At 43.4% G+C, this 23,801-nt stretch overlaps 1 protein-coding gene across 4 annotated transcripts; it reads right to left on the bottom strand.

The window, feature by feature from the left end:
* Positions 1–758: 758 nt before the first annotated feature.
* Gpalpp1 (GPALPP motifs containing 1) lies at positions 759–23,792 on the bottom strand. 4 transcript variants are annotated; one of them, XR_007979234.1, is made up of 9 exons: positions 23,598–23,792; positions 20,170–20,281; positions 18,596–18,700; positions 15,935–16,040; positions 12,294–12,425; positions 11,748–11,912; positions 8,544–8,642; positions 3,653–3,941; positions 759–2,176 (listed from the first exon to the last, which is right to left on the bottom strand). XR_007979234.1 is itself a non-coding variant. In XM_052190918.1 (9 exons), exons 1-8 carry the CDS (start codon positions 23,683–23,685, stop codon positions 3,723–3,725), a joined length of 1,026 nt encoding a protein of 341 aa, XP_052046878.1. In that variant the 5' UTR covers positions 23,686–23,792; the 3' UTR covers positions 759–2,176. The 4 variants fall into 4 exon arrangements, 2 of the variants coding, with proteins under 2 accessions (XP_052046878.1, XP_052046877.1); XR_007979235.1 differs by having other exon boundaries at positions 759–1,832; XM_052190918.1 differs by having other exon boundaries at positions 3,723–3,941.
* Positions 23,793–23,801: the final 9 nt, after the last annotated feature.

The raw sequence follows: 23,801 nt of genomic DNA, 5'->3' as shown, positions 1-23,801 counted from the left end.
CCGAACAAAAAGCTCTTCTACAGCAGCACAAGGCTCTGCAAGTGCGGCCTGGAGCCTCAGGATGGCATCGGAAGCCAGGTAGGTGTGTTTCATGGTCTCTCACGGGAGCCACTTCCCCCCGAAGTTAATGGCGCCTCTCAGGTATGATGCCCTGGGGAGGCTTTTCTCAAGTACCTATACCACCACGGGAAAGTGGAAGCGGATGAGGCCTTGAGCTTAAGGGCTCTGTCGCACTGACATGTAGTTCAGAGCAGTGTCAACATTCTTAGCCTGCATAAGAACCGGAAAGTAACATGTAACTGCGAATGATTTATGTGACTCTGAAACATGGAAGGCTCAGCTCTAGATATGTTGTGATCTCACACCTAAGGATAAGTGAATATTAAAGTCAATGTGTTCTTAATGCTAAATAAAAGAAAAACTATGCAGACTATGTCCCCCAGCCCACAAGCAGGGCTCAGTTTTCTCTGTGGAGGCCAATCTGAGGGTCTTGTCCTGAGTTGGCCAAGCCCTGTCTTGTTTTAGTCCCGCACCTTCCTCTATTACTAACGCCAATTGTCCGCTCACCAGCGATGTGGGTACCCTTGAGGCTGCGTGGTCAGACCTGGATAGGCTGTCCAGGACCCGGAGGCCAACGTCAGCGGAGAGACACCAGGGTTTTACCTGGTGCTTCCCTTGTCTTCTCCACTCTGATGCGAAGGCATCAGAGCCCCATAAAATGTGGCCGAGACAGGTAGGGTTGCTTTTATGAGAAAATGCTGACTGTCTGGGCGAGCAGGCCTCTGCTGTTTCTGACTGTCCGGGCGAGCAGGCCTCTGCTGTTTCTGACTGTCCAGGGGAGCAGGCCTCTGCTGTTTCTGACTGTCCAGGCAAGCAGGCCTCTGCTGTTTCTGACTGTCTAGGCGAGCAGGCCTCTGCTGTTTCTTACTGTCTAGGCGAGCAGGCCTCTGCTGTTTCTGACTGTCTAGGCGAGCAGGCCTCTGCTGTTTCTGACTGTCTGGGCGAGCAGGCCTCTGCTGTTGGGAAGATGGGATGACACGAGGTGCACCTTTCTGTAATACACTCAGCTACTTCATTTTTTATGGTCCACATTAATTGGGATTTGTGTCTCCATGTGGCTGAGCCCCCTGGAAATGGCGTATACTTTACTGCAACTGCCATCTGGATGACAGAAAAGAGCACTGGCTCCAGGTGTCAGTGAAATAATACATTTATCTGGTGGGCTGTCCTTTATCTGAGGCCATAAGAGACAGTAAGCATATTACAGATATTCCTGTCTTCTTCCACTGAGAAAGTAAGGCCAATGAATGTCCAGAAATTATATGTATATATTAATATATATATATATAAAAATAAAAGTTACTTTTTTATTTTTTTGAGACAGGGTCTCTCTACATGGCCCTGGCTGTCCTGGAACTCACTCTGTAGTCCAGGCTGGCCTTGAGCTCACAGAGATCTGCCTGCCTCTGCCTCCCAAGTGCTAGGATTAAAGGCATTCATCACCATGCCTAGTCAGAATTAATACTCTTGTATAAAGTTTTAAATGCAGAAACCCACTCACTTTAGCCAAAGGTTAGGCCTGTACAAATCTATGTGGACAAGAAACCTCTTCAATTTACTCAAAATAATTCTGATTTTAAGAAGCAGCAGTTCTTGAATGGGCTATTTACCAGTACTAAAAGTCTGCCACTGCTAAGAAATACTTTACATTGCAATTTGAACAGTTTGCCCAATTTTTATAAAGGTTACATGATTTGGGAATCAAAACAATTTTCCATTAAAATGCTATGCTTCGTGAAAACTGGAATACAAAGTCAGCTGCACAAGAAAACCTGCAAGAAACACACAGAATTAGCATTTAGCTTTTATCTCCTTATTTAGGAGTGTCTGTTTAACAGCTGGAGAGGCACTGCTTACAGACTAAAGCATATAATACTCCCACTGGGCGGTTGTGAGCAAACATTCCCCATTTCCAGTGGTTATTTCATTATTTAAAAAAGCCATTCAGAATTAATATTCCAGTAATCCAGATACGAAGTGCTATGTACATATATGAATCAGATGATCCCGAGTGAAGTTTCAAGATGCAGACGGCTTTGGTGAGACCATGAAGACAAGAATCCTCGACTTCACACGGACGACAGCAGATGAGAATAGCATCCTTCAGACTGCCTCCCTACAAATATTTACTATTAAAGTCACAAGAATATTTCCTTAACCTGAGATAATCTGAACAGCTTCTTTACCTTAAAACCAGTAAAAACAATGACAACACTTTGACAGACACTAAGTGAAAGGTTCCTGGGGTAAAAACACACAAAGCAGGAAGAACAGTCGCCACGCTCTGTACTGTCAACTGGGTGTACTTTCACTAGGTTCAGTTTGAAAGACAAACCAAGAGCCTTAAAACGGATGGATTTGCAAGGGCCTGATACTGATTCTACGGCAGGTTAAATATATTTGAAGAAAAGGTCCAGGCTGTGGTAGGGACTCAGTGTACAGTCACACTCAGAACCTTGTAAGATACCATAAAAAATTTGGGACTGTAGTGTTGTGGGGATGGACTCTTAAAATAATTATATGGAGAAAAGCCAAGAACACCCAAAATATTACATTCTATATAAGAAACACCGATTGTCTGTTTCCATATTACTTTAAAGGATATACAGACCAGGGCAAATTTATATGTTTTTTGTTTTGTTTTGTTTTGTTTTGCTGATTTTTTTGAGACAGGGTTTCTCTGTGTAGCCCTGGCTTGTCCTGAACTCACTCTGTAGACCAGGCTGGCCTTGAACTCAGAAATCCGCCTGCCTCTGCCTCCCGAGTGCTGGGATTACAGGCATGCACCACCACCACCCAGCTATATGTTTTTAAAGATCATTTTCTAACAAATTATGGTGGACAGACAAAAGACAAACATCACACCAGGAAATCCCTCTGAGGTAACAATGCAATAAGCTGGAAAACATGTTAAAGTTTATATTGTCCTTTAAAATCACATCTGAATATCGATATCCATTTCATAATTCTACGAATTACAAGGAACTTAAGAAGAATCCTTAGCTCTTTCACAACTCCTTAAGCATCAGACTCTCATCGGATGGATACATGGGATTATGGATATAAGGCTTACCAGCTGTCACTCGACTTACAGAAGCCTTTTGAAGCAATGCATCTTTTCTAATTGTAATGTTGTTAAGAGAACGGTACGGTGACACCTTTAACCCCAGGACTTGGGGGCAGAGGTAGGTGGATCTCTGTGAGTTTGAGGCCAGCCTGCTAGTATACATAGTGAGTTCTGGGCCAGCCAAGGTTACACAGTTGAGACTCTGTCTCAAAACCCAACAAGTAAGTGAACAATTAAACACACACACACACACACACACACACACACACACACACACACACACGCCAATCCTTTTCTTTTCTCTCTAATGGAGCAAATGATCCCTCAATCTGTACACCACATTCTGTGAAGAGCCCTTTCTCTTCACAGGAACCCTTTTCTAGTGTCCTATTGGGCTATTATGAAGACAAAGCTATTTTTCCCCCAATATCCTCCCTCCCCAACTTTTCAAAAGTCACAATTTATAAAAATGTAGACCCTGAATCTACTTTATACAAAAGGAAATATATTTGTGCACATAATTACCATCGGCAAAGGTATATTCTGAGGAGTTCAGGCTGATCGGTGTAAGTGTACCTCACTGAAGCACACTTACTTATAAAAACATGTTGCCTTTGCCGTGTGAAAACCGGGTGTTCAGTTCTCTGGATTTCTTTATTAGGGCTTTTTTCTGAGCCTCATCAAACCGATTAACCTTGAGGTCTTTATCACGGTCAAATGGTATTCTCTCCTGGTGCCTGTTTTTATCTTCAGCAGCCTTATTCTTTAACTTCTTATGATGAATGTCCATGAGGGATTCGGGTCTTTTTGACTCCTAGGGAGAGTAGAACAGAAGTAAACCCTTAGCTCATGGACGTTACAGCCAGCCTGCAACCATGACAGAGAAGGCCAGTGCATGTCAATGAGAGATGTGTGTGTCAGGATGGGGTCTTCTGGATCCAAGACCGCATCTATGGAGAAAAATGTACACCTGTGGCAAATACGATTCAGAGGGAACAAAGACCAGCTACATGTAGCAAAGAGTGGGAAAGGAAGGCAGCAGGGGCACTCTGGTTACCTAAGTGCTAACAGGAATGGAAACCAAGAACAAGAATGAACACTCTTATTCCTACATCAGAGGTGAAATAAATGGCCGCTGAAGCTACTCAGGGAGAAAGAGGTGAAGACACTGACAGGTGGGAGCCAGACCAGAAGTGAATGTGGAAACCCAGAGCCATCGTGGCCTAACTCTGGGCCTGCGCAGAGGGTGCATGGCCAGGGCTGAAGGGGCTTCACCCACTACGCTGCTTGTACTTTTCCCCTAACCCCTCCCCCATTCCCCTTTCCTCTTAGCTCGTGTTTATGTTCACACTTTCAGGTCTATCTAGACAGCATTTTCAGACAAGGTCTGTGCTAAGCAATTGGTTTAATACGTTTAGGGATTTGCTCTGAGAAGACAGCCTGGGACAGAAGGCCCAGGGATTCCTCCAAGCTGGATGTATATGGGTGTATATGGGTATATATACATGCTCAGGGCTGCCTAGAACGGCATCAGGACCAGGGAAAGTGGGAGTCATTTTAAAGTTATTCACAATGATTGCCATTTAGTCTCTTTTCAAAGATTAAAAGATAATAAGTGTGTATACGTGTGATCCTGCATGAGTTGCTGTGCAGCATATGTATGCAAGAGTCCACAGAGGCCAAAAGGGGTTGGAGTCCCTGGACTGGAGTCTTAGGCAGCTGTGAGACATTATGGGGGACTGAAGATTGAACCCAGGTTCTTTGCAAGATCAGCAAGCACTCTTAACTGCTGAGCCTCATTTAGTCTTTCTTAAGACATATAATGCATCTGTAAAAGTGGCTTTCTTTTAAAGCTATGAAGAGACAGGGTCTCAGGGAGCCCAGGATGGCCTTCAATTCCTGACCCTTCTGCTTCCACTGCCCCAACTAGCATTACAGGTGTACTCCACCACACCTGGCTCTTTTTCTTGTTCTAATTCTCAAACATAGTTCTTTCAATTTTTTTAAAAACAGATATGAAATACTGGGTTCTATTATACATATTTCCTATAAGAGCATAGTGCCTTGTTAGAATGCTTTAAATTCAAACATATAAAAAGAGGGGGATGGCAGGAAGGAGACATTTTGTTTAAAAACTGTACCTGTTAAGGCCCTGACTATGCCAAAGAACACCCATGAAAACACAGAGCAAGCCAACTGTTAGCGATGTGGAGTGAGTGGGCTTGGGAGTCAGGGGTGACCCTGCAATCCCAGCAGAGGCGGGAGGATCCAGAGTTTGAGGTCAGCCTGGACTACATAGTGAGTTTTCTAGGTCAGCCTGACATCCACTCAGTAGTGAGTCTGTCTTGAAAAAACCAAACCACAACTCTCTGTGCAGTAGAGGGTGTGGCTTAGCAGGACAGTGTGTGCATGCAGCATATACGAAGTGTTCAATTCCCAGCACCCAAACCAACACAATGTTTGTATTTTCCAATTTATGAAAGTGAGAGCAGCTTACCTTGAATACAATGGCTTTCACAGTCTTGGTTTTTTTTTTTTTTTTTTTTTTTTTGGCTTTCACATTCTTAATTTATTTTGTGTGTGGCTGGGGTTGTATGGTTGTGTGTGGAGGTCAGAGAACAACTAGTGGGAACTGATTCTCTCTGTCCACCATGTGGATCCCAGGGCTTGGTGGCGGGCATCTTGACCCACTAAGCTGTCCCACAGCTCTGGGACGGCTTTAGCATGGCTTCTCAACACTCAGGCTTAGTTTCTAGTTGGTTTTTTATTTTCATGGCATGACTTTAAAGAGTGTTCAGTTCATCAAAGGAGAGAGTTACACAGCAGATTCATATTAAGACTATATCACTACTTTGAACAGTAAATGTCATAGTAATCAGAATTTCATACAAGGTTAGAACATTCATTTCTTGGCTACATTTAGGTAAACTGCAGAAATCACTATATGCTCCCTAAATACTTCAGCACATTCATTCCCTGATTCAATATTTATTTATATTTCTTCCTAACAGTGAAATTGAATGCATAGATACTAGGCATACTTCACTGATGTTTTCTAATTCAACCCCCCCCCCCCCCCACACACACACACACACACACCCACACCAAGAGACTCTTGGCCATTTCTGTATCACTCTGGTAAGCACTCCCTAACAAATCCTCTTGTTCCAGTCACCACTGGACAAAACATTCGCCGTACACACAGCATGCCCACCCAGTGGTGAGTGCTTCAGGCTGGGTCAGATGCCACCACTTGGGGAAATGACTCCGGCTCACCAGGACTGGTGCAGTCATTCGAAATCTGTCACATTTTATTGATGAGTATCTCACTTTATGCCAGCGGCTTTTCTTCTTCTCTCTGATGGACACCTAGGCTGTTATAGGGACAGCTGTTATGAATTAACCTTCGGTTGATAATTTTCTATCTTCCTGAGGCTACTGCAAATAGTGTCCTATTTTTCCAGAGCCATGTTTCCAGTGTCACATTGCAGGTATCTCGTTTTATAAGAATGTTGGTTTGGAAAAGGTCCAGCTAATGAATTTTCAGCCATTCTTTCTAAGATAACTCATTCTGATTATAAACATGTGTCCCAAATGTTTCAAAAAGTTATGTTCTTTTTCATGTCTACATATCCTGACTTTCATTTTCATTTCCTCTTTGGAGTTTTATGTTTCCCTGTTTTGTAGTCTTTTCGGTTGTTCTGAATCCAGACAATGTGGTCTAAATGACTGAAGCTCCTTCAGCTATACTGAGACTTGACTCCTGAGCCTGTGGCTTACACAAATGTTTCAGTTTTCTAAAAACATTTCATGTTTGTTTTACTGTAATCAGTAAACTGGTTCCACTCACACTGGTCAAGAAATCAGTTTTTATACAATTTTCATGAACTCAAACACCCACAACAAAGGTACTTTTCCTAAATACCTAAAGACTTTTGAGGGCCAGTGGGTCGGTAATTAACAAGCCTGGGTTGACCTGGAACTCAGTCTGTAGACTAGGCTGGTCTTGAACTCACAAAGATGCTCCTGCCTCTGCCTCCTGAGTGCTGAGATTAAATGCATGTGGTAGCATACCCAGTAGGAATTAAATTTTTGATATAAGATTTGGTAGGTAAGAATTAAAAGTTAAAAACATCTTATCAAATACATGAAAGGTTCTTATACAAATGTTCATAGGTAACAGAGTCAAGTATCTTTCAGGATGGAGACAGATATGTCTGAAATAAAAGACAGTTGTAGAGAGAGAACTGGACCACCATGATGACCATGCGGGGAGAGCAGCAGGTCTTCAAGCTCATCCTGGAGGGCGAGAGTGGTACAGGGAAGTAGTACCTCTTGAGGGGTGAGTTTGAAATGCAGACACCCTGGGGGAGAAGCTGTATCCACTTGTGTTCCATTCTAACAGAAGACCCACCAAGTTCAAGGTGTGGGACACAGCCGGTCAGAAGTCTGGGGGACCTATGTGAAGACTACTACAACCAAAGCCAGTGTGCCATTATGTCTGATGTAACATCAAGAGTTACTTACAAGAATATACCTAAGAGGCATAGAGATCTGGAAGGTGTGTGTATATGTGTGTGTGTGTGTAAACATCTCCACTGTATTGCATGGAAATAAAGTGGATGTTAAGACAAGAAAGTGGAGGTGAAATCTATTGTCTTCCACTGAAGAACAATCTTGAGTACTATGGCATTTCTGCCAAAAGCACATTTTGTCCAGCTTGGCAGACAGCTCCCTGCAGCTCCTACCTTGGGAGTCTGCTGCCATGCTGGTGCCCCAGCTGAGGACCCAGCTTCTGTAGCACAGCACCATTCAGCATGATTTGGAGGTGGCCCTCCATGATAGATGATGACCAGTGAGACGGAGACGCTGGGGCCTGCCTTAGAAGTCCAGTTGTCCAGGCAGCTGCCCTGTGATGGCGGCAGTGAGGTGTGCTGAGGGGTGCCTGTGCTACCTTACTTAGGTAAGAAGACTGTGCCCTACTCAGGATGCTGAGGGAGATGAATGTGGCAGTTAGAGCGCGCCCTTTTTCTGGACGTGCACACTTGGCTGTTTAGAACATAGTTGTTCCCTTCCTGAATTTTAAAGATAAAACCTCTACCCACATCAGTGTTCAGAGGTGAGATGATGTTATTGCCATTTTCATTCTTTTCCTTTATAATCTGAGTAAAGCTGATTTTAAATAATGAGAGAGAGAGAGACAGAGAGACAGAGAGAGAAAAAAATGAGAAAAATAAAGACAATAGAATAAAAACAAAAAAATATGGGAGCAGCAAACTCCGGAGGACAAGTCAGAGGGCAGCCTGAGCTATGGAGTAAAATCTCAGCACAAAACAAATGAAGTGGAAACAAGAGGAAGAGAGAGGAGTGAAGACGAGACTATTTATATCTTTATGTATTTTATTTTCTTACTTACATTGTATGAGGATACTTGCTCAGCCAGTCTTCTATCCCTTCCTGACAATATGTTCTCTTCATCTTTCTTACTGAATGACTTCCTTGCTTCTTGTATTTCCTGAAGAATGAACATAATAACATTACTTAAAATAGAATTAAAAAGAAATACTATTAATTTCATTTAGATAAATTGACAAGAAACTGAACTAAAGCCAGGCCTGCTGAATTCCTCCAAGTCAGAAATAGCAGCATACAACCTTGAGAAGGAGTAAGTCAGTGCAGGAGTCCGGGGGTCCTGAGAAAGCGAACAAGAGATCCAAAGCAAACGGTCCCCCAGCTGAGTCTGACTCAGGATGAGTCTGGATGAACAATGGCAAAATCTCGGAAAACAGCACACAGGAACTCTCCCACTGCTGTTTTCAAAAATTGTAAAAGGACCAAACGAGGGGTATATACATCCTGACAAAGAGGGAGGGAAGGAAGAAAAGCACCAGAGGACAGTATCACCATCCAGGGATGGTTTGTGTGTCTGTGGAAAACCCAGGAAATCTGCTAACAGACAGGAACAGAAGCCAGAAGAGCAGAAGTAGAGGGAATAAACCATAGCAGAAAGACAATACACACCCCACCTGCAAGTGTGCGCGTGCGCGCGCCCTCGGATTACCCTGTAAAGGGTTACAGTGATACTCTAGAGATACCAGAACAAGGAAGCTACACATGACTGGACACCATTCGGAAGTTTTATTTCAAAATTGATTTTTGCTTATGAAAGCCTCCTATAATTCCCGGCATCCTCATGGAGGCTCACACTGTCTGCGACTCCAGGCTCGGGGATTTAACACCCTCTTCTGGCCTCTGTGAGCATCAGGCATACATGTGGTACATAGACATACAAACAGCAAAATACTGTACACTTTAAAAAAAGTAAAAACGTTGAAACCAATCAGCTAAGAGCAGTGGGCAGCCCGTGCCTGCAGCCCCAGTGCTGGGGAACTAAGGCAAAGATTGCTGAGTGAGAGACTGGCCTGAGCCAAAGTAAACCAAAACAGGCCCGTCAGAATGGCGAGCCTCAGGTACTTAGATTTCATGCTGTTTTCTTCTTCTCCTGTCATACTGCATTGCCTCACCTGTTACCATACTCAATTCCTTTTAATCTTTGGGACCAAAGAGTAGTGATGATGTTGCAAAGTGTCCAGCGGTGTGCTAGAGCACGGGATGCATCACAACACCCACACCTTACCACCTTTTCCAATAAATTATCTTTTACATTTTAATTCAGGGTGGGGGTGGGTGGGGCGCATGCCAAGGCAGGCACGTGGAAGTCAGAGGACAACCTAGGAGTCATTTCTGTCGCTCCAGCCTGTGGCTCCTGGGGACGAGCTTAGGCCATCCTGCTTGGGAGTATGCCCTGTCCCCACTGGGCCACACCACTGCCCGAGGCCTTCGCACTTCTAACCCACAAGCAGCTCTTCACAGAATAAAGCTCCACAGACGGCTTTCATCTTTTCTTCTTCTTTCTTTCACTTGCAACCACACCCGAGAATTCGACTCCCAGCTACTGTGGCAAACAGAAATCCTTAGAGGCGGGGACTGATGAACAAGATAGATAAGGCAAAAGTAGACCTGTTAGACCAGAACTGACAAAGCGGTCATCACAGGTGACAAACATTTAAGACTTACGTGAAACACCTGACAGAACTTAAAACATTTAGACGAGTAAGTTTAATGAGTACTGCTGGGGACCTCGGTTCAGATCCTAACACCCAACAGAGTGTGTCTTAATAACCAAAGTTTACTGACTAAGACACTTGATGTATACAGGCTTTTCTGTTTGTGTGATTTACTTGGTAGTGCAGTGGAGGTGCTTTTCGGCAGTGACCAAGCTTATGCAGCTGATGCAGTCACCCTGAGAGGACCTCCAGGTTTCATTTCATTTGCAAGATTGGTTTACTTTTAAAGAAATTTAAGCCATCATTTCATGTAGAGTATAATGGGGTGTAAAGACCAGGAAATTTGAAATTAGAAACTTAAAAATGAAATTTTTTCGGTGGTCACTTACTAGCTCCGTGACAACCTATGAGGGGTGACTTCCTGTCCATAAAACAAGGGCACTGAACCCAGTCCTGGAGTTTCCCTTAGGTTTTAAAAATGGCAGCAGACTGGAAAATGGGACCAAGGAGTGTGACTTTCCTTCTCTTCTGCAGAAGATGATTCCTATTTTCCCTTCAGAGTCATAAGCACTGCAGGGGCCAGCGCTCAATCGGCAGGAAGGGAACAGGCCCAGTGTGAGGACTAGGGTGACAATAATGAGGAAGGGCACGGGATGAAGAATAGAGATGCTGCAGCAGGGGGTGAGGGGGCCAGGCAGACACGATGCAGGAGAAAGCAGGGCTCTGTTAGCAGATGGCTGTCCCCCATCAAACTGCTGCGGGACCATCGCTCTTTACCCTTTAGATAGTTGTACAGACTAGAGGTAAGGCTAGCTTCTTCCAAGAAACTTCCCCAGACCCCACCCCACAGCAAGGGCTTGGATATGACATAACCAGCACTTTGTGCAGCACTTTGAGGTGGCCGTGCAAACAGACAGCATGCGGATTAACAGCGCTGAAGGGCTTGCCGAGCTGGAGTGAGAGGCAGTGGATGGTGGCTGACAGCAGGCGGGCGGGCGGGCGGGCAGTCAAGGGCAACGGCTGATAAAGCTGAAGCCAGAGAGGGAAAGGGAGGCTTTGACCATCCCTAGCCAGGTGAGCAGCGCATAACAGCGCGTCTCTCTTGCTGGACCAAGGAGCAGACATAGAGCGTGTGGGTTTATCCATCAATTTATGACAGCCCAACTAATCAACCTCTCGGTAATTACTCCGCTCTTGTCCAGTCTTAGCTACAGAACTGTAAAACCTGAGACAAGGGAGTTCTCGGAAACCCCCAGCACTCTCAAGAATTTTAATTTCTTTAAATTTCACACCTTTCCTCAATTTCTCACTCCTCTGTAACTCTCCTGAATAAAGCTTGCTTCCACTTTGTATAATGCCACTGGTACCCGTGCTTTCCATCTTCACTTGTGTGAGACAATGAACTCAGAGCCACCATCCCAAGTCATGTACAACTGTTCTGTTGCCCTCAAAACCCTACCCTTAAATAATCTTGTATTGTGTCTTTGCAAGTTCCAGCCAAACTAGACAGAACACATGAACAAAAATCAAGAAAAACAAAAATACCCTGTTACCTTAGCTTTCCTTTCCCGGTCAGCTGGGGTGTCTGTCCAGACCGAGCGGTCTCCAGATTTGTCATCTGCTCTTCTCTTAAAGGTTCTTGGCCCAAGACCAAAGTCTTTCATTTCCGGTGGAAGTTCAGTCATCCACGACTCTCTTGTAATTGGCTTAGATGAATCCTGCATGAGGAAATGAGAAACAAGGTAGTCCGCGCCTTGAGGTCCTGCTCTGGGGAGTCAGGCAAGCAGATTTCTGTGCTCAACACTAGTGCTGGCTACATGGTAAGTTCTAGGCTAGCCAGGACTACAGAGTGCGACCGTCTCAAAACAAAATCCAAAAACTGCACGCACGCACGCACGCACGTATAGTCTCTGAGCTTGCTGTTCTTGCAAAGAATGTGGATTCAGTTCTCAGCCCCACAGGTGACTTATAACCATTTGATCCGGTTCCAGGGGATCTGATTCCCTCCTTTAATCTCCTCAGACACGGGCATGGACTTGGTAATGCATGCAGGCAAAGTACTCATATGCATAAATCGATAAAGATCCTTGAAAACTCACATCATCTCCTTTGGTCAATTTTTCCTTCATTCTCTGGGCCCTTTTTTCAAACTCTGCTGTTACGCTATAGTTAACTGGTCCTTTTGCAGGCATTGGTCCAACAATATCCTCATCTTCACCGCTCTCTGCTTCCTTTAAAACAAGACAGTATCTTTAATCTAGGAAGAGACCAATAGGTTACAATGATCTTAAACTACTTGGAATGTAGCTAAATGGATTACATATAAGCAGTAAGGTGAAAATAAAACAACACAACAACAACAACAACAAGCAAACACCAACCGAAACCCCATAAAACCCGCAGTGCTGGCCCATCATTGAGCAATGAGCTTTCCCTCGGCTTCCTTATAATGTCAGTTCCGTAGCACGTGGACTCTGTCCCACGTCTCCTCCTATGCCATCTGAGACCTTAGCATTCCTATTCATTCCTGTTCTCTCTCTCTCTCTCTCTCTCTCTGTGTGTGTGTGTGTGTGTATTGTTGTTGTTGTTGTCATTTGAAACCTATTTTATTCTCTGTACATAAAATGCTCTTTGGGATCTGACAAGTGAATCTCGGTATTATCAGCAGCTTTTGTACACAAGAACTATATAACAGATCCCAAAACACTGACACAGATGCATCCATTCCCCCGCACAGCTCCCTTACTACAAAGTCAGAGTAGTGCTGTGTTAACCGGGTAGCTCTTGCTTTCTGAGTTTTAGATTTAGCATTCCTTTGGCTGAGCTATCCCTTTCTTCTCTCTTGACTTTGACACCCGAGAGTCTCTTTTCCACATCCCAAACTCTGAGGTTGTTTGACTTGCTAAATGTTTCATTTCAGTTTGGGTTTTCTTTAAAGTGATTCTATTTTTTTGTTAAATTCTGCAATTAAGTCTTGAATTGTTTTTATTATTTCATTCAACTGTATTTTCACAGACTTTGTTGAGGGGTTTATTCACCCCTTCTTTAAGGTCCTTGAATATATCCATAATCGCTATTTTAAGGTCTTGCCTTAAGCTTCAGCCATATTGAATGTCCCAGGCCTACTGGGATAGGGTCACTGGCTTCTGGTGGAGGCAACTTGTCTTGGCTATTTATGTTTCTGTTTTGTACCAGGACCTAGGCATCTGGAGTTATGATGTCTTGGTGTCCATATCAGGTCTTGTTGGGTGAGTTTTCTGTTCTCTGGTTGCTGTTACCCTGTCTGAATAGGGGTGGTTGCTGTGGATCTCTGGTAGACAGTGCTTCTTTCTGTAGGGTGGGGGTGAAGAAAGGACTGTAGATGGGCTAGAAGGAAGGGCTAAGAGGGGCTGTGGTAAAGCGCTGGGGTACTAGGGTCCACATGAAGAGGCGAGTCCTCAGAATGTAGGTGGGTGGTCAGAGGGGCTCCTGCAAGCAGGCTGCTACAGGACTAAGAACAGGTCTGGACAGGTCCTTATGGAGGACAGAAAGAACAGTGAAAATTGATCCTCTGAATCCCAGTTCAGTGTAGCCACTGGAGGTCCCCAGTAGGTGTTCGGTTGACAGAAAGGAGAGGATGGGCTAGAACTGCATCCTATTCTGAAATCATATTGATGAACAGTTCCAGGTAAGACTCTGTCACATGCTGTGATATCTCAAGGCTTATAGTTCCTCCTTGCCCTCAGCAGATTTATCACAACGAATAACACCGTGCTTGTCCTTTGGTTCTGTACCTTATTTTACTTTTTTCGCATTCATTTATACCCTTTTCATTTCCCCTTTAAGCTAACAACAGCTTTCTATCCGGGGCTGTTCAACTCATACAAGTACAGTTAAATAATTTTATCCCTGCTCTTGTGGCTTACTTTGAAATGCATGCAACACACACACACACACACACACACACACACACACACACACACACACACAAACTGTGGTGAGCTCTGGCATTCAATGACACAGCTGATTCTTACAATAAAACTGTGAAATAATATTCTTGATTTTTTTTTTCTTAGTGAGGAAATGGAGCTTTCAATCAGTCTAGTGAGTGGACTAGAGAATTTATATCAAGTTTTAAAACTCGTGCCTAAGAATAACCAGGGTTCTCTGTACTCTCATGAGAGTGTGTCCATTCTCTTCCTGACTCCATCTGTTCACGCTTTAACTGAGTTTACTGCTTACCTCTACAGTGGTACGCTGTGCTGTCACAAACATCTCCAGATTTCTTTTTTTTTAAGATTTATTTATTTTAAACTGGGCAGTGGTGGCACATGCCTATAATCCCAGCACTCTGGGAGGCAGGGCAGGTGGATTTCTGAGATCGAGGCCAGCCTAGTCTACAAAGTGAGTTCCAGGACAGCCAGGGCTATACAGAGAAACCTTGTCTCAAAAAAACCAAATCCAAAAAACAAAAAAACAAAACAAAACAACAACAACAAAAAAAAAAACCCAAAAGATTTACTTATTTATTTTATATATATGATGAGTATACTGTAGCTGTTTCAGACACACCAGAAGAGAGCATTGGATCCCATTATGGATGGTTGTGAGCCACCATGTGATTGCTGGGAATTAAACTCAGGACCTCTGGAAGAGCAGTCAGTGCTCTTAACCTCTGAGCCATCTCTTCAGTCCCCAGAGTTTTAATAATAATAATAATAATAATAATAATAATAATAATGATAATGATAAATGTGTGTGTGTGTGTGTGTATCTAAGTCGGGACCACAGAGGGGGTCATTTCTCTCCTTCCATCTTCACATGCATTTCAGGGATGGAACCCAGGTTGCCCGGCTTGTGCAGGAGGCACCTTTCCACATTGTGCCAGTTCATCAGCCCACAAACATTACCTTAAATGTATTTGTAATTATCTATACACAGACACCTCTGTAGCATAGAGTATGCAAATATAAAGCATATGACGAACCTTTGAAATAGATGTATTTTTATTCGTGTGTGTGTGTGTGTGTGTGTGTGTGTGTGTGTATGTGTGTTCCAACATGTATGGATGCACACTGAGGTCAACAGATGACATGGGATCCCCTAGAGGTAGAGTTATATCCAGTGTAGGTGCTGGGAACTGAACTTGGGTTCTCTGAAAATGCCCTACCTGCAGAACTATTTCTCCAGTTCCTATGAAAAACTTTTAAAGTTTTAAAAAACATTAGCATTTGGGGCCAGGCATGGTGGCACAGGAGTATAATCCTAACACTTGAGAGGCAGAGGTGGATTTCCATGCGTTCCAGCCTGGTCTACAGAGTGAGTTCCAGGATAGCCAGGGCTATGAAGAGACCCTGCCTCAAAACAAACAAGGGTGTTAATGGGTGGGTGAGGTGTCTACACTGCGTTGAGGTGGGAAGAGCCTCCCTCCCATTGGTGGCACCATTCCCTAGGCAGGGGTTTTAATGGGCAGCAGTTCTTCCACCTTAACAGAGGAAGTGAGAAGTGTTGAAAGTATCCACCCCCTTTTCCCCCACCCCCACCCCTCACCCCCCTCCAAAGAGAAGGGGCGCAAACCAGCCCCAGTCTGTCCTGAACTAAGGCTCACCAGGTAAGGACAGCTCCTACGTCATCTCTAGGTGTTCTACTCTCACAGTAGGCTGACCACGTGTTAAGAGATTCGTGAGCCACATGATTACAGATACCATTCACATTCCAAGTTTGTTAAACATTTTGTTCTTTAAACAAAAAATTTCCAAACCTCGGAGTTGAAGAAAAATGGCCCTTGCCCTGGACCATCTCTGCCTGTGTCATTCTTCTGTGAAGACTTGATGAAACCAGGTGGCAATGCGGGACCTATTAAAGGCCTGAAAATAAAATATACCATTATTATCCTCTCTTGACCTTAAAAAGCTAGTTTCAGAATAAAAGTTCACAGAGCTAGATAATAACAAATGTTGAAAATAAAGATTTTTTGAGACAGGGTTTCTCTGTGTAGCCCTGGCTGTCCTGGAACTCACTCTGTAGACCAGGCTGGCCTCGAACTCAGAAATCCGCCTGCCTCTGCCTCCCAAGTGCTGGGATTACAGGCATGTGCCACCGCTGCCCGGCAATAAAGATTTTTTGTAACATTATTTTCAGTAGTATTAATAATTATCTAGTAGGCATTTAAAAACCCAATTTTTGCATCTGTTATTTTCTACTTAATTTTTAGAAAAAAATATTTTTCTTTACCTATGGGTATGTGTGTGTCACAGTATGCATGTGGAGGCCAGAGGACAAGTTTAGGGATCTTTTTGTACTGTAGAACTCAAGTTCTCAGGCTATAGGACAAGCATCTTTATCAGCTGACCCATCAAGTAGACACTAAGGCATCCATTTCCAAATCTCCCTGCTTTTACTGTCCTCGAGGGTATTTTCCATCTTGTGCTTTGACTTTCCCTGTTTTGATATTTGCTATTCACTGAAAAATTCCACTGGATCTTATAATACAGCCAGAGCTACTTAAGTAGAAAGCATTCTCTCCTAAGGACACCTACAGTGGGAACATACAATAGATAGCAGCGGTCAGTGGCAGCACACCACAGCAGTACAGACCTACACACAGTCCTTGCTAATAATCCAGTAATGACCCAGAAGCACAAAAGACTGCAGCTGGTCTACGGTGCCCCACAGAGGAAGGAGAAGGTCCTGTGCCAATCACATTTCACTTGGTTGTATGCATCTAGTCCCTTAAACAACCCTAGTCCATGTAAGTCACAGCACTTTGGGGAAACTTAATAGCAAGATCAACACAAGCAGTGAGGGGCTGAGCTGGAGCCAAGGCCCCAGACTTTCCGATGTCAAGTTCCAAGATTCTGGAGTTGCATTACTGCCCTGTTCTCAGGGAGCTATCGTCAACACAAGAGGGAACAGCCTTGATCCTGAGCCTTTGCTAGAAAGCAAAACCCACTTTCTTCTCATTTCATACTTTCAGTTCCTTTATCCAATTTTTCCTTGTGGTTCTTGCTGGTCAGCGTTAGCTATGCAGATGCCACTGAAGTCCTTGGCTGGACTTCCAGGGGTACATGTTCCAGGGTCTCAAGTTTAAACATGAAAATTCATTTGTGTTTCATATATACACCTTCTATACATAACCTAAAGGCAATTGTATATAATATGCTAGGTGATAATTATATACCTAAAAGAAGGCTGTGTATACTGAATAGCAGACTTGTGGAGTCATGCTGGCTGCTCTCAAAGTCTGAGATCTGGAAGCACGTTGGATTGTAGATTTTCAGCTAAGAGGCTGCCCATCTATATGGGTTCTTCTGGAAGGAATGTTACATTGCAGGGGCCAGTACCTTACCTATGAAAGGTAGAAATAGATCTAACTTTTAGGCTTTGAGAGCCAAGTCTGTGTACCCGGATCACTTATACTACTCTTAAAAACTGTAAAAAGCATTATTTGTTTGGGGATGACACACACAAAATGCCAGTAGACTGGTAGCGCTGCTACACTTAAAAGAGATAGAGTTATATGGACATTAGGAATATGAGATCCTAAACTCTGAATATAAAAAGAAACAGTCACCTCTTCTACATGCTCTTCCCTACATGCAGGCATGTGGCATGCATTGTACTAGAAAATTGTCATGTACTTCCTGAGAAGTAATTTTAGAGATGGTTTCAAAACCAAGTACATTTGTCTCAGTGTCCTCCAAGAGCCCATGTCGAGGGACAAGTGGTCCCTGGCCCTGTGAGATAGGAAAGGAGAATGGAAAACATGTCCTTCCCCAAAAAGCCACAACCTAGAGTCCAGGAGTCCAGGAGTCCAGGAGGAGGATAAATTGGTTGGGTAGAAACACTATTTAGGCTGGAGAGATAGCTTCTGAAGGTCCTGAGTTCAAACCCCAGCAACCACATAGTGGCTCACAACCATCTATAACGAGATCTGACTTCCTCTTCTGGAGTGTCTGAAGACAGCTACAGTATACTTACACATAATTAATAAATAAATTAAAAAAAAAAACCCGAAAAAGCAAAAACAAAAAAAAACAAAAACCAAAAAACCAAAAAACAAAAACGCTGTGTTCTGAACGAATCATCCCCAGCCTCTTCTCAGAGAAAGCTCTGCCTCCGTTTACCTTGTTGTGGGAATGGCTAACTGAGGTCAGGCCAGGAGGGGACATCCTGCCTGCTTTCTCTTGTCTATCAGGGCTCAAGCTGACTGTCTTCCCAGTGTTTCTCCAGTCCTCTCTGCAGGATGAAGTGAGTGGCACTTGTTGGCCTCCTATCTGCTGTTTTAGTCTTCTAGTCTTTCTTGCTATACACTTAAAAAACTTAACTCATTCAAAACTAAGAGGATGGCTTTTGTGGGCCAGTCTCTGTATAAAACAATTAAAAAAAAAGGGGGGGGGGCTGTCGTATTCTAATTTATCACCTGGGAGGAGAGTCATCCTGCTTCTTAAACCCAGGAGGAAGGGCTGGTCCAAAAAACCCACCATCGTCATCATCGTCATCTCTGTCTTGATTTTGCCTCTGCTTTCTGAAAACAAAAATAGTGTAACTTAAGGTAAACATGTTAAATTTTAGAAAAACAAAAGCTTTAATTTGATAGGAAAGATTCAGTAGATATATTTAAACACTGAAACAATACATCAACCCTGCACCCCACACACAAACAAACAAACAAAACAACAGCATACTATAACAGTTCTTAATCTTTTCCTGGAATTTGTCTTCAGTTACTTATTTATCAGGACTGAATCAGCATTCTTTATCTTGTGAAGAATTCAAGATCCCACTAAGTGGGATCCCACTAAGTGTGAAATCTTAAGTCTTTTCAGCCTTTTCTCAGTGAAATACATGAGTTTAGCTTTTATTCTCTGTCTCAGAAGCATTGTAAGTTTCCTTTTCTGCCTCATAATTTTGAAAGGGTATCAAAAACCTTAGTCATCTGAAAATCAAAGTTGAATTTCACTACCTGCCCCAGGGTTGGGAAGGCTAGATTAGAAAGGAATCAGCTATTTAAACAGAACATCCATTGCTACACATTACTAGAATAAAGTGCTTTTCATTGTTTTGGAGATGGGGTCTCACTGTGTGGCTCTGGCTGGTCTCCAACTCAGAGATCACCAGGCAGACCTCTGGAGTGCTGGGATTAAAGGTGGGCACCACCATGCCCAATTAGAATAAGATTCTTTATAGAAGATGTAGATTGTGTGAAATGCCATCTGAGAGGACATCTTCCCTGTCCACACAAATCCAAATACAGTGTTCTAGTAGCCAGTGGTTCCAGCCCATCTATAAGAGGTGTGATGTTGCAGGATATCTGATCACATCGTGAACTGGAAGAATCTGTTCCTGCCGGGCGGTGATGGTGCATGCCTATAATCCTAGCACTCTGGGAGGCAGAGGCAGGCAGATTTCTAAGTTCAAGGCCAGCCTGGTCTACAGAGTGAGCTCCAGGACAGACAGGGCTATACAGAGAAACCCTGTCTCCAAAAAAAAAAAAAAAAAAAAAAAAAACCAAAAAGAAACCCAAACAAACAAAAAAACAAAAACAAACAAACAAAAAAACAAAACCAAACCAAAAAAATGTTCCTAATTATAGCCTTTGATCCTAGAGCTTTTTGTTTACTGCAAACAAGTACTTGTGGTATCAAACAAGTACTCATAGTATGGTCTAGCCCTAGCACAAACCTTTAATACAAGCGGTAAATACAGTCAACCCTAGGCCAAGAGGTAACCAGCTGATGAGGGAGTGAACAGAAAGGAGGGTCTTTGAGTTGAGGGTACTTAAGACAGCGTGGAAAGGGGGCTTTTCCTTTTGGCTAAGGAGGAAGGTCAGCTGGGTGCTTTCTCTGCCTCTCTGAGCTAGAGGACTTTCACCACAGTGTCTAGCTTCTGAATCTTTCTTCACTTGGTAATTTGAACAGTAGGTATTTTTGTTTTTAAAACAACAGTGTAAAGCTTGGTTCATTTATTGACTTACTATATAATTTATTGACTTACTTTGCAGTTGGGCCAGTGTCATCTTCTTCAGATAAAGAACTACTGTCCTCGTCGCTGTCTGAGGAGTCTGAACTGCAGCTTCTGTAATTAGGGGGCAGAGCTGGCCCTGCAACTGTACAAGTTTGGATGGATGTGTTAAGGTCCTTTCACCAGGTCCCCTGACTGAAATGTTCTTCTCATAGCCACAGCTGGCTAGCATTTACTATGGACTTACATGTCTATCTATCCACCTACCAACTCATCCCCCACCGTGGATGTGTGACAGAGAAAACACAAAGAAACAAACGTAAGAAGGTCAGTTCAGACTAAGTGCTTATATTGAAACAGTAAAAACATGTGTCTGTGCAGAGCAGGGTAATTTAGAAGACAGTGGCCAGGGAAGGTCACTCTGACAAGGCATTTGGGTGACTTAAGTGACAAGACAACAGTGGTCATACAGCAATCCAAAAGAATATTCTAGACAGGAAGAGTGAGCAGGAAAGAACAAGCTATGCACTCTCCACCGATGCTGGAGGCTGAGGAGGCTGGATGTCTGACAAGGAGGGAAAGGCTGCAAGCTTCGGAGTTGGTTTTGGCTTTGAATCTATACACTGCCACTTACTAAGTATATGAACTGCATAAGTTAACCTTCCTGTGTTACTTTGTTGCTCTGTAAAATGTTTAAACCTCAGACCGGGAGTCCTTACTAGAAGGAAACACGAAAGAGTATTACAGAGATGAACCCTGAGGGCATTTATGAAAATTGCTACTTACAGTAGCTGTGACCATTTGTAACACATACACACCATCCACCATCTTTGTCTACACAGATGATGGAAGGGTTAAACAGACTGCTTGACCCCTCACCTCCAAGGTACTTATTTCAGCACATTCACAGCACAGCACAGCAACTTCTAGGAGCTGTGGGCAGGGAGGGATGGGGGTTTGTTGCTCATATTTCAGGTCCAGAGATGAAGAGCTTTAGAGATGGATGGGTGGTGGTGGTAGCTACAGAAACAGTATGAATATAACTGAGGGCACTGAAAAGCATGCTTAAAATAGCTAATGTAATAGATCCGATGAATATTTTATGAGACCATGAATGAGAAACACTAGTGTCTTTGTTGCGCTACTACTGCTGCCATGACGCACCCTGACCTAAAGCTTGTGGTGAGCTGACAAAGAGACCACCAGCCAACATAGCAACACCCGAGTATCCCTGTTTACTGATGCCCTGGGCACAACATGGAGGAAGGAAATGAAGCTAGCCTAGATGTGCATCAACAGATAAATGGATAGCAGACATTTGGTATAAAATACACAATGGGATTTTATCCAGCTATAAAGAAAAATAATGAAGTCACAAAAGTTACAGGAAAATGGATATAACTGGAAAGTATTCTATAGTGAGGTAACCCAGTTTCAGAAACGAAAATACACAGTGTTCTCTAACGTTCATACATGTGTGTATTAAGTGGGGTGAGTACAGATATAAGCTATGAAACTAGAAAAAAGACCACTGGGGTTAAAAGAGGTGTTAAAGAATAGAGGACACACATGAGACACAGACAGAGAAAGGTTATGGGAGATGCGTGAGCTAGAAGAGGGGTGGGGGATGGGTGGGAAGAAAAATCAACAAAAAGTTTCATTAAAAAAGCCATAATGAGGTGTTAAGGGATGGCTCAGTCAGCAGCTATGAGTGTACACTGCAGAGGCCCTGAGTTTGGATCTCAGCGTCCACATGTGGAGGTTCCCAATTGCCTGTAACTCCAGGTTCAAGGAATCATACAACCTCTGGTCTCCTCAGGTACCTGTACACATGTACACATGCCCACACACAAACACATGAACATAAATAACGGAACCTAATACTTTGTATGCAAATTTTACAAATTACAAATCATTAAGACAAAAAAATTTCAACAGGAAATGAGCAAAAGCCTTTATCAGAACACAGTGGTAAAAAATAACCAAAAATTAGAAAAGCGCTCAATTTCATTTCTCACAAGGAAATACAAATTAAAATTACCATAGAATATGGGTTCAAAATAACCAGATTGAAAAGACAGAGAAAGCCGGGCGGTGGTGGCGCATGCCTTTAATCCCAGCACTTGGGAGGCAGAGGTGGCCAAATTTCTGAGTTCGAGGCTACAGAGAGAGTTCCAGGACAGCCAGGGCTACACAGAGAAACCCTGTCTTGAAAAACAAAAACAAAAACAAAACAAAAATAAAGAAAAGAAAAGACAGAGAAAAGTAATTAGGGAGAACATGGAACAATTAGAATTCCTATACTCACTGAAGACTTTGGTAAATTGGTAGGATTCTGAAATTAAGGGTATATAACAGAGGACACACACACACAGTGCATAGTGGCACTCTTGGTTAAGAATTAATAAAAACCAGAATCTACCCAAATGTGTGTTACCAGTACAATAGGTAAAGAAATTACAGGGGATTTACCCAGTGAAATTCACTCACACTTCTTCAACCTGAGTAGAAATTTCCTTCATAAAACAAAGAATAAAGGGAATTTTTTAAAAATAGTGACACTAGAAATAAGAACTGGAAGGAAAAATCTGCTGGAGACATAGTCTCTGGGTAGCCTGAAAAAGAAAATCAGATTAAGAAATAGTTGCAACATTCCTTCAGTTTTGTTCTTTCCCAAATAAAGTCACCCCCGGCCTTCAAACTGGAACAAACGCCAAAGACAGAAAATCATGAAAGAGTGTCCGAGGTATTGATATATTGCATAGTGCATGTTAAGGTTACAAGACATAATGAAATGGTAGAGACTGAAAGGTCCACAAATTAGTCGAATAGAATGTGTTAAATATTAGCGTAATCGGGTAGAGGAAAACCCCGAGGAAGACGTGACAATGCTCAGGAAGGTGACACTTAAACTGCTATTTGAAGGACGTTTTAGAGTTGCCAGGCATTTAAGCACAACCAGAGCAGCCACCAAAAAAAAAAAAAAAATGCTTATCGTCGAAGCATAAACTTAGACTATGTGAGCACTGGGCTGCTGTGTAAGATGGAATGATGATAGAATGAGTACAGGAAGCCAGGCCGGGGACGAGAAAGGCTCAGGATCTTCGGCAAGAGTCTTCTAAACCTGAAGGTATAGAGGTACTGGGTTCTAATTTGGGCTTCATCACTGACTAGTTGTGGGTCTTAGGCACCGATTCTCCAGCCGCTGTTATCATATGCAACACATGCATCATCCATCATCTTTTCTTATACAGTTGATGGAAGAGTTAAACAGACGACTGACTGGACGAAGATGGATCAGTTAACACAGTTCTGTTCATATTAATAGCAAATTGGGACTGTATAATCATTTTAATGATGATCAGGTCCCAATTGCCCAGCTTGCTCCTCAGGGCGATCCGCGCCCACTCCGCGGTGGTCGCCAGCCCTTCCCGCGAGTTCAGACGCCCGCTGCTGCTTACCCGGGCTCGGGTCCCGCTCCTCGTCCTCAACCGTCGCGTGCTCCTTGAAGCCTGGCGGCAGTGCCGGCCCGATCAGGTCCCTAGCCATTCGCTGCGACGCACAGTCGCTCAAAGCCCGAGCCAACCTGCACACGCAGTTTAGCTAAACCCAGTCTGGACGGTAGAACAGGATCTACAGCCAAGGCCGGAAGTTTATTCGGCTTC

This window comes from Apodemus sylvaticus, chromosome 8 (assembly GCF_947179515.1).
Source record: "Apodemus sylvaticus chromosome 8, mApoSyl1.1, whole genome shotgun sequence".
In the NCBI taxonomy this organism is placed as follows: Eukaryota; Metazoa; Chordata; class Mammalia; order Rodentia; family Muridae; genus Apodemus; species Apodemus sylvaticus.
This window is presented reverse-complemented; position numbering and strand designations above follow the sequence as displayed.